Consider the following 10,144-nt stretch of genomic DNA (forward strand, 5'->3'; position numbering starts at 1 on the left):
AACAGATCTGGAGAACAGGAAGTCACACGTTCTGATTTGTGAGTGGGGCCTTGAATGCCCCGTGGCCTGAGAGGCGTTTGAGAACATACTGGAGAGCGAGGTGTGATTGTTGCCCCGCGTTTAAATCACGCCGCCGGGGCCCCGTGGGGCCGTGAGTCAGCGTCTGAACATCTTATCTCAGATTAGCAGATCCGGGCTCCTGCTGCGTTTCCCTCCTGGCTCTCGTCTAATCCTGGAGATTATTTCACACCAGGCAGCTCATTGTTGTTCCCACAATGCAGTGCAGGAAGTTCTGGGTCTGGTTCATCCTGGAGACGCTTCTTTCGACTTGGTTCAAACACATTTCTACTCAAACAGGCCTCTCATGTTAATCTCATGCAAACATCTTCCTGACTTTGACTCTCAAATGTTTTCCGTCTGAAGAACAGCAGAAGACGCTTCTAGAACAGGTGAGGCTCGGCGTCCCGACAGGTGAGACGGTACTCTGCAAACGAAGGGCAGTGTTGGTGACGCAGAGGTCCACCATGTGTCCTGTTCTGGTTCTGTTGCTGCTGCTGGTACCAGTGGACTCAGGTAAAATCACTTTATTATTACTCTACTGGGTCTCTCTGACGGATTTATGACATGAATAACATCAAACATAAGATGTTCAGTTGGGTTCAAGTCCCCAAAGCAGTGAAACCAACGAGTCTGACTGGAGGTGGAGCTGGACCTGATTCTAGTTGTACAACATTTCATTTCTCTGCTGTCACTGTTTTCACTGTTGCTGAAAAGTCCAGACAGACTAATATCAAGACGTGACCTCAGGAAGAACACCTGCTTTTGACGGGGAGCCGATAGCCAATAGTCATGTAATGTAACTAAATGTAACTACTCCTTAATGTAACTAATAAATGTAACTAAATGTAACTCAGTGTAATGTAACTAAATGTAACTACTCCTTAATGTAACTAATAAATGTAACTAAATGTAACTCAGTGTAATGTAACTAAATGTAACTACTCCTTAATGTAACTAATAAATGTAACTAAATGTAACTCAGTGTAATGTAACTAAATGTAACTACTCCTTAATGTAACTAATAAATGTAACTAAATGTAACTCAGTGTAATGTAAGTAAATGTAACTACTCCTTAATGTAACTAATAAATGTAACTAAATGTAACTCAGTGTAATGTAACTAAATGTAACTACTCCTTAATGTAACTAATAAATGTAACTAAATGTAACTCAGTGTAATGTAACTAAATGTAACTACTCCTTAATGTAACTAATAAATGTAACTAAATGTAACTCAGTGTAATGTAACTAAATGTAACTACTCCTTAATGTTAAATAACTGAATTTCTGACTGATTCTAGTTCCAAACATTACAGTTAGACAGAAAAAACATGTTTGTTTGTTTCTCTGTTCTAACATAAATCCTTTTCATTTGTCAGGTTATTAAACCCACAGAACTCCATCAATCAAGGATCAAACTATCAATCAATGAAGAAAAATAACATCAGACACAAGTTAGGATGTTAACTTTGTTCACTACGTTTAGTCAGAGTTAAAACGCCTCCGTCAGTCTGCCCCAGGGCAGCTGTGGCTACGTATGTAGTTTACCATCACCAAGTATGAATGAGGAGTGAATGAATAATGGATCCAATGTAAGCGACTTTGAGTGTCCAGACAAGAAAGCGCTAAATAAATCTAACGCATTATTATTATTAATATTATCATTATTATTATTATTATTATTACTATTATAAAATGGGCTGAATTACTGCATTGTGGGAAATGTAGTTTGGCTCAAAGCACAATTTTTACCTATTTATTCTTAGACACTGACCAGTACCAATTGACCCACAGACTGGTACCGGTCCAGGACCCGGGGGTTGGTTACCACTGCCTTAGAGATTACTGTACGTGGTTCCATCCACAATGACAGATACCTCCTTGACCTCCTTCTTCACCTGATCTGACCAAATAAAACCCTTCAAACTTGTGTTCGGTGAATGTCAGCGTGGACAAGAGTCTTCATGAGGCGTTAATCCACCGCTAGGCGTTCCCAAAAACTACTAGTATAGACAACAGTAAGTAGGGTTTAGGGAGTGCGACATCAGTACAATAGATCATAATTAGCATCTCCAAACACTATCCTGATCTACATACTACTACATTCTGCTCTGCTCCCCCCGCCTTGGTTTGGGGTACATTTCCTCCAGCTGTGAGGGCATTACCTCCTCAGAGCACGAATCCGAGGGTACCTCCTCCAGGTGAGGTACACCTCTTGTCCACCTCATCATCCTCTCATCAGCTGTTTAAGACAGGATATGCTAACGAGGTGCTAACGACATGATATGCTAACGACCAAACAGTGATGCGTAATTTGACCCCAGTTCCTGGTCAGTCCACTTGGACATGCAAAGTAGGGGTTCTATTAAAATAGTGTCACGCTTCCCAGTAGCATACATACATCTACCTGTCTGAATTTACACACTTATAAGATGTGAACTCGTAATTCTTGCTGACATATTGTGGTCTTTATTTAAACCCACTCAGAAACAACTTCAGCTGACAGCAGTGCCGGTCAGAAATTCGTGATTGCCTTCCCGGAGAACATTGCCTATTTTCATCCAGAAAGTGCTGACAATATGGTCAAAATCATGGCCTTACATGGAAATACCAAGGTCAGCTTCACGTCACCTGAAGACAATTCATCAGTAACTCTGACAGCAGGAGAGATTCATGAATACCACCCGGAGGCAGCTCTAGAACTCTCAAGGTCCGCCATTTCCAACCAGACTCTTCAGATTACGAGCAGCCGTCCAATCATCGTTCACGTCATCCACCAAAAAAAGAAGAGCATCCAGACGGCTCTGGTGACCCCGGCTGACCACCTGGGGACAAAGTACCTCGTACCACCAGTTCCTCCGATAAGTGGACCCGCCGACCCTGCAAACCATGATGCAACTGAAAATAGTCCTTTCAAGCTCATCATCGTCAATATGGACAAAGAGAATGCAATAACAGTCAAAGGTGAAGAAGACAGGGTGATTTCACTCCAGCCCTACCAAGTTGCTCAGGTGTGGGTACAGGACGAACTGCGAGCCGTGACGGCCGACCAGCCGGTGACGGTCCTCTTTGGCCATACTTGTGCCATCAGTGACGACTGTACCTGTGGGCAGCTGTTCACTGTATTGCCACCAACCAACGATGAGGAGCAGACTTTCTACATCCCGCTTGTTTCAGAAAAGGATGCTGAATATGAAGCATTTCTTCTTCTGTCAGAGGAAGGATCAACCCGTGTGATGAGTTTCGATCCAAACTCACCAGTGGTCAAAACGGCCGGATCGGTAATCCTCTACCGGCCAGGATTGCTCCTCACTCTGACTCCAGAAACAGAATTTGCTGCCTGCTTTGTAGCCAAGACTATCCCCAATGCAGAAAACTTTGCAGTAATCCTGGTCCACAAGGACCAGACCGATGGAATCCATGTTGGAACTGAACCTCTGGACAATCCAGTGTGGCAGAAACTGAAAGGCTCAGATTATGTCACGACAACTCTTTTAATTATAGGACCCAAGGTTGTCATCTGGCACGCTTCCGCCAGAATGACCGTCTATTTTATGGGAAGTATCAACGATGCTGTATTTGGAAACCCCGGATCCGTCATCAGTAAAACTCCAGGTAGGAACACCACCTTCATTTTCAAAATCTTTAGACAACAGCTTATTTTATGAGTTATTCAAACCTCAACTGCTTATTTTTTTTACTGACAAAAGCTACCTAAAGTTAATGTTGTGGTTTTGAGTCACTGGAAAACAACAGTTGCTGTTGCCTATTATCTGATGATATTGCAGCAGCTAGCTAAGCAAGCTAATGTTCACTGTATTATTTGAAAACACTGTGTCTAGCAATCATTGAATGTTTTCTTCTGACTGATCCTAACTTACCCCACTTTATGTGAAATAAACCTGAAATGAAACAAAATCAGAATTACTCTAACTTTAACCTCCTATTCCTAATCCTTGTCCCTAACCCCCTAACCCTTATCCCCAACCCCTATCCTTAACCCTAACCCAGACTTTCGGGGTTGCGTGTTGACTCCGGAGACCATAGAAATCGGAGCGGTGGAAGGCAGCTGGCAGGAATCCCTGATGTACTGCAAAAAACACAACCTGGATCTGGTCTCCATCCCCTGGCCTGATCTCCAGAGACAACTCTCCCTGAACATTCCCCTGGCTGGGACAGGAAGCCTGAAGAAACTCTGGATTGGCATGCGTCGGAGCTCCCAGACTACGGTGTGGTACTGGCTCAACGCCCACCTGGTAAACTACACCAACTGGGGGCAGGGCGAGCCCGGCTCGGAGCAGGAAGGCCAGTGTGCGATAATGAGTGTGGACGGAAATGATTTTGAGTGGAGAGATGCGGACTGCTGTGAGGACGCCCACCCCATCTGCTACCGGGAACCAGAAATCTTTCTAGTAGAACCTGGTTCCACCCAGTTCGATGAGTTAGGACCCAATGAGTGGTTGGAGTTATTTGGGTAAAAAAATCTGTAATTTGTCCTCCTGCAGCAACTAGAAGGCCTTCAAGTCAGTAATCACTTCTATTGATCATACGCATTGACTAGGGAAATGTTCAATGTTCATTCAAACTCTTGTGTTATAGTTACATTAAATCCTTGACGTGTCAAACTAGATGTCGTTTTATTTCACAGATGTTTGACGAACATAAACTTTCATTCAAAAAAATATCAGTTTCAGTATCCAACCAAATTACAACCATGCAAATTTTTTTAAAAAAGTCCTTCCAAGAAACTTTACAAAATAATCCCCACCGTCTCTATTTAATAATACACGATCATTCATTTAACGCTGGAGTGGATGAAGACAATTACTTCTCATTGAACACCTCCTCCATTTCATATATTTTTGTACCTATGAAAGGTTGATCAGAGCTGGACCCTTTAATCCATCCATCCATCCATCCAACAGGTGTCATCCACTCTGAAGTTCCAGACCATACGTTCTCTAACGTTAGTAGAAGTCGTCTGTATGTGTTGGTGATTGATTTTCTTCACCTGCTTCCCTGGAAGTGATTGGAACATCTGAAATCAATGACTTCTTTTGGCAGTTGAGTTTATTCAAGCCCATTTAAGAGTTCTGTTGAGGAACGTCTATTATTCATGAACTAGACCTACATTTAAAAATTAAGATCTTCCTGGTCTTCCAGATATTCATGGTTTCATTTACAAATCCTCAACTGACCAATCAGCATTCAATAAAAACCTGCTGGAGTTTGTGGATAAAATGTCTTCTAAAAAAAATGAAAGATCATTCATCGACGGTTTCTTTTGCTGCAAGTGTTTGCACCACGTCACTCAACAGGTGTGAAAGTCATAAAGTCATAGCTTGAGTTTGGTTGCAGCACTTTCATGACTAACATTACCAATATCTATCTATCTATCTAATACCCATCAATACCCATAGCCTTCAATACTCATCAATACCAATCAATACCCTTCAACACCCAATCAATACCAATTAATACCCATCAATGCCCCATTAAAACTCATGAATACCAATCAATACCCATCAATACCCACCAATTCCCATCAATACTCATCAATACCCATCAATGCCAATCAAAACCCATCAATGCCAATCAAAACCCATCGATGCCCATCGATTCATATCAACACCAATCAATGCCTATCAATCACTCCCGTTATTTTCAATCACTATACACACAACACGGTCTATTGGGTGTATCAGTATCCATCATACTGTCTGACCGTTGTATCGGCTTGTGGCCTCCATCCATGGGTTTAGCAGAACCAGAGGAGAAGGAACGACACTGCCACAAACAAAAGTGGTTCATTTTCCCCTTTAACTAGTCCATCGCCCAGGAGACAGTGGGTACCTACGGTTTGCTCCTTTCTCACTGGACTACGAGCAGCGATAAAGGAACAATACTCAGCATGTCAACGAGTGACACAAGAACACTTAAGTGTTTGTACAGCTGGTAGTTTCATTGATCATTTATTGTTCAGATAGTAATTAATCATTAATGTGTGTTAGTATGTTGACATATATAAGACTTCCACACAGCAGGTTATTTCCACCAGCTACTACGTGGCTTCAGAGACCTTCCTTGCACCATCCTCACCCCCATGCCCACCAGCAGGAGGACTTTTGCACCAAGAGACACAGACAGAAGGAGGAGTAGTGAGTGTGGGGCCCTCGACCCATATGCTGAGGGCGTGGGGGCCAGGATGTACAGGGTGGACTGGTCTTTGCCCAGGGGGTTGGAGGCGCTGCAGGTGTAGTGTTGGCCGGGTTCCACGTCTCTCAGCTGGCTGATGGTGTGGTAGTGAGTCGTGGAACCCTGAGCCAGAGGCCCCACCTGGGAACCCTCCAGCAGGTCATTGGGGCCAAGCCATTGGATGTCAGGGAGGGGGGAACCCTGGACCTGACACACTGCTCTGAAGCCAGACTGATCGCTAGACTCCACCAACATGGTCAGGATCTTTGGAGGAGCTGCAAACAGGAAAGAGAAACACGTCATTTTTAAATTTAATACTAGGCTGTGGGAAAAAAGGTAAGTGTAGACATTTCAGTGTTACGCCTGCAAATAAAAATAGAGGCATGATTTTTGCGTGTACACATTGCACACATGCAATTTTGCATGTGTTAAATATTAAGTCATATATTAGATAGTACTAAGCTTTGGTTATTCCATGTTCACTGTTTAAGCAAAATTTTGGGTCTAATGGTAGAGAGTCTAAGGGTAGAGGGTCTAAGGGTAGAGGGTCTAAGGGTAGAGGGTCTAAGAGTAGAGGGTCTAAGGGTAGAGGGTCTAAGGGTAGAGGGTCTAAGGATAGAGAGTCTAAGGGTGGAGGGTCTAAGGGTAGAGGGTCTAACGATGGAGGGTCTAAGGGTGGAGGGTCTAAGGGTAGAGGGTCTAAGGGTAGAGGGTCTAAGAGTAGAGGGTCTAAGGGTAGAGGGTCTAAGGGTAGAGGGTCTAAGGATAGAGAGTCTAAGGGTAGAGAGTCTAAGGGTAGAGGGTCTAAGGATAGACAGTCTAAGGGTAGAGGGTCTAAGGATAGAGAGTCTAAGGGTGGAGGGTCTAAGGGTAGAAAGTCTCAGGATTGCCATGACCTGGATGAGAATCAACACCAACATTTAAACACAGCCATCAATTTGTAGTTTAAATGCCTGTGCTATCATAAGCTAACATCAACTAACATCAGCTAACAACCTGTTCTGAAATGCTCTTAAAATAGAAAATGCATTATTTGTTGTGGCATACTTAACATCAGCTAAGACGCTAAAATTAGCTAGTATCAGTGCCATTTCGGACTCAGTTTCGGCATACCCTCCACTCTCAATCTGGTTCCCATCTTGTCTTCAAAGCTGGCGTGTTCTCGACCCTGGACCTCCACCCGGCAGTAGTACCGCCCACTGTCCTGCAGGGTGGTGCTCTTAATCCTGAGCGACAGGTCGTGCTCCCTTGGGTTGCCTTCCAGTCTGTAGCGCTGGTCCTGCTGGGGCCCTGGGTCACACGTGGGGGCCACAGGCCTGCTGGTGCAGCGGTACAGGATGGTCGAACCCTGGCCATGGCCCAGACGCCATATCACTTGCAGGGAGGAATGCTGGGAATGCTGGGGGTGGCTAAATGTGCAGGGCAGCACCACTGGGTAGCTGCTGATTGCTCGTACTTCTGACTGCACGTACATGGACCAGCCATCATCTCCTGAGCCCAAGACTGCTGAAGAAAGATAGGAGGAGAAACCTCTCAGGTTCAGTACGGGGGGCCAGTCTAAACGTAGCCAGTTTGAGTGTCTTCAGAAAACACAGCCTCAGCTGTTGAGCTCCGCTAGCCAAAAAGTTAGCCTGCTCCGGACAAGACTCGTTTCCCAGCTAAAGTTCCCATGGTAACTGGGCTTAAACATAACTGAAACTGTTTAATGGAACTAAATTAAGCTAAAACAAGTCAGACTAAGCAGTTTAGTTTGCTAACTTGCATTAAGGGGGTCAACACGGTCTACACTGTACATACAGTCAGAAAGACTCATACAAGTTGAGTTGATAAACAGAAAAAACAAGTCCAGACATATTCCACCAAATTTACAGAAAGGTCAATCAATCAAATCAACAATTGGCTCACCTTCAATCAGAACCACCAGCAGAGTCAAAGAGCAGCACACCCGCCGGACGCCCATTCTGACACTGAAGAACCGACACCAGGTTGTTTCTGTCATTCATGACTCAGTTCTCCCTCAGACTGTTTGTTTCCTCTTCTCTCTTAACTTCATTTCTATTTTAAGGTCTACATTTTTTTTTGTCTTTTTGCAGGTTCAAACACCAAACACTCCAAATCAAGTCAAACTAAATAGAACAAATGACATGAGGTGAAGGAGATGATGAATAAGATGAGATGAGATGAGATGAGATGAGATGAGATGAGATGAGATGAGATGAGATGAGATGCGATGAGATGAATTTGATTGTTCCTGTGGGGAAATTGATTGACTAGATTCCACCCATTCCACAGGAGCAGCGGCCAGGGCAGGAAGTTGAGGTGAGTCTGGTACGTGCAGTCGCCTAAACTGTTCTTGTTTTTAACCTCTCCACTCATTGTGTTTGAGAGGGGATGGATGGTTTGATCCACTGCCATCTACCTGTTCAAGACAGTTAGTCCTCAACCTACGAACACGACTGGTTTCTACAGGTTGTTCGTAAGTCGTTATTTATTAAATTTCAATCTCTAATCTCCATTTGAGGTTATTTAAATGTCATTACTGCTCTAAATACTAAAGTAATGTTATTACTACTGTAAATACTAAAGTAACGTCATTACTACTGTAAATACTAAAGTAATGTTATTACTACTGTAAATACTAAAGTAATGTCATTACTACTGTAAATACTAAAGTAATGTCATTACTACTGTAAATACTAAAGTAACGTCATTACTACTGTAAATACTAAAGTAATGTTATTACTACTGTAAATACTAAAGTAACGTCATTACTACTGTAAATACTAAAGTAATGTCATTACTACTGTAAATACTAAAGTAAAGTCATTACTACTGTAAATACTAAAGTAATGTCATTACTACTCTAAATACTAAAGTAATGTCATTATTTCTCTAAATACTAACGTAATGTCATTACTACTGCAAATACTAAAGTAATGTCATTACTTCTCTAAATACTAACGTAATGTCATTACTACTGCAAATACTAAAGTAATGTCATTACTACTGTAAATACTAAAGTAATGTCATTACTACTGTAAATACTAAAGTAATGTTATTACTACTGTAAATACTAAAGTAACGTCATTACTACTCTAAATACTAAAGTAATGTCATTACTTCTCTAAATACTAACGTAATGTCATTACTACTGCAAATACTAAAGTAATGTCATTACTTCTCTAAATACTAACGTAATGTCATTACTACTGCAAATACTAAAGTAATGTCATTACTACTGTAAATACTAAAGTAATGTCATTACTACTGTAAATACTAAAGTAATGTCATTACTACTGTAAATACTGAAGTAACGTCATTACTACTCTAAATACTAAAATAATGTCATTACTACTCTAAATACTAAAGTAATGTCATTACTACTCTAAATACTAAAGTTATGTCACTACTACTCGAAATACAAAAGTTCTAGTCCCTAGGACTGACCAGAAACCATTGTGTTCACCATCGTGTTCACACTGGCCACTGACAAATGAATACAATTGGTTATCACCAGTGTGGGCCAATCATTATTACGAGCTGACTTTGAGACGTAAAACAGACTATGATCTGATTCTTCTTCCCTGGAGTCTCTGTGCTCTATGTCCTCACAGGTCTTTCTCAGGTTCACCCCTCATCCACCCATCTGCTGTGGACCTGCACCTTCCATCCACCAGTATCACCCCTCACCTAACCATCGACTGGGGTCCTGCTGCCTCTCTTCCTTGGTGTCATCTTACTGTTCCACCCCTCATCCGCCCAGCCGCCGTGGACCTTCCTCTGTGGACCTGCACCTCCGAGCCCACCAGTATCACCCCCATCTCTCCATGTGCTGTGCACCTTCTCCTCCAAGCCCACCAGTACCACCCCTCAACTATCCATCGGCTGG

General features: G+C 42.7%; 2 protein-coding genes across 3 annotated transcripts; one reads left to right on the plus strand and one right to left on the minus strand.

The window, feature by feature from the left end:
* Window positions 1-292: 292 nt before the first annotated feature.
* Window positions 293-4,664, plus strand: LOC137601938 (IgGFc-binding protein). Of its 2 annotated transcripts, none has more exons than XM_068324436.1 (3): window positions 293-573; window positions 2,548-3,675; window positions 4,072-4,664. In XM_068324436.1, exons 1-3 carry the CDS (start codon window positions 525-527, stop codon window positions 4,536-4,538), a joined length of 1,644 nt encoding a protein of 547 aa, XP_068180537.1. In that variant the 5' UTR covers window positions 293-524; the 3' UTR covers window positions 4,539-4,664. The 2 variants fall into 2 exon arrangements, with proteins under 2 accessions (XP_068180537.1, XP_068180538.1); XM_068324437.1 differs by having other exon boundaries at window positions 293-449.
* Window positions 4,665-6,053: 1,389 nt separating this feature from the next.
* Window positions 6,054-8,283, minus strand: si:dkey-11p23.7 (V-set and Ig domain-containing protein). The gene is made up of 3 exons (XM_068324487.1): window positions 8,161-8,283; window positions 7,369-7,761; window positions 6,054-6,530 (listed from the first exon to the last, which is right to left on the minus strand). The coding sequence occupies exons 1-3, from the start codon at window positions 8,252-8,254 to the stop codon at window positions 6,106-6,108; spliced, it is 912 nt and encodes a 303-aa protein (XP_068180588.1). The 5' UTR covers window positions 8,255-8,283; the 3' UTR covers window positions 6,054-6,105.
* Window positions 8,284-10,144: the final 1,861 nt, after the last annotated feature.

Source organism: Antennarius striatus, chromosome 9, assembly GCF_040054535.1.
Source record: "Antennarius striatus isolate MH-2024 chromosome 9, ASM4005453v1, whole genome shotgun sequence".
Classification (NCBI taxonomy): Eukaryota; Metazoa; Chordata; class Actinopteri; order Lophiiformes; family Antennariidae; genus Antennarius; species Antennarius striatus.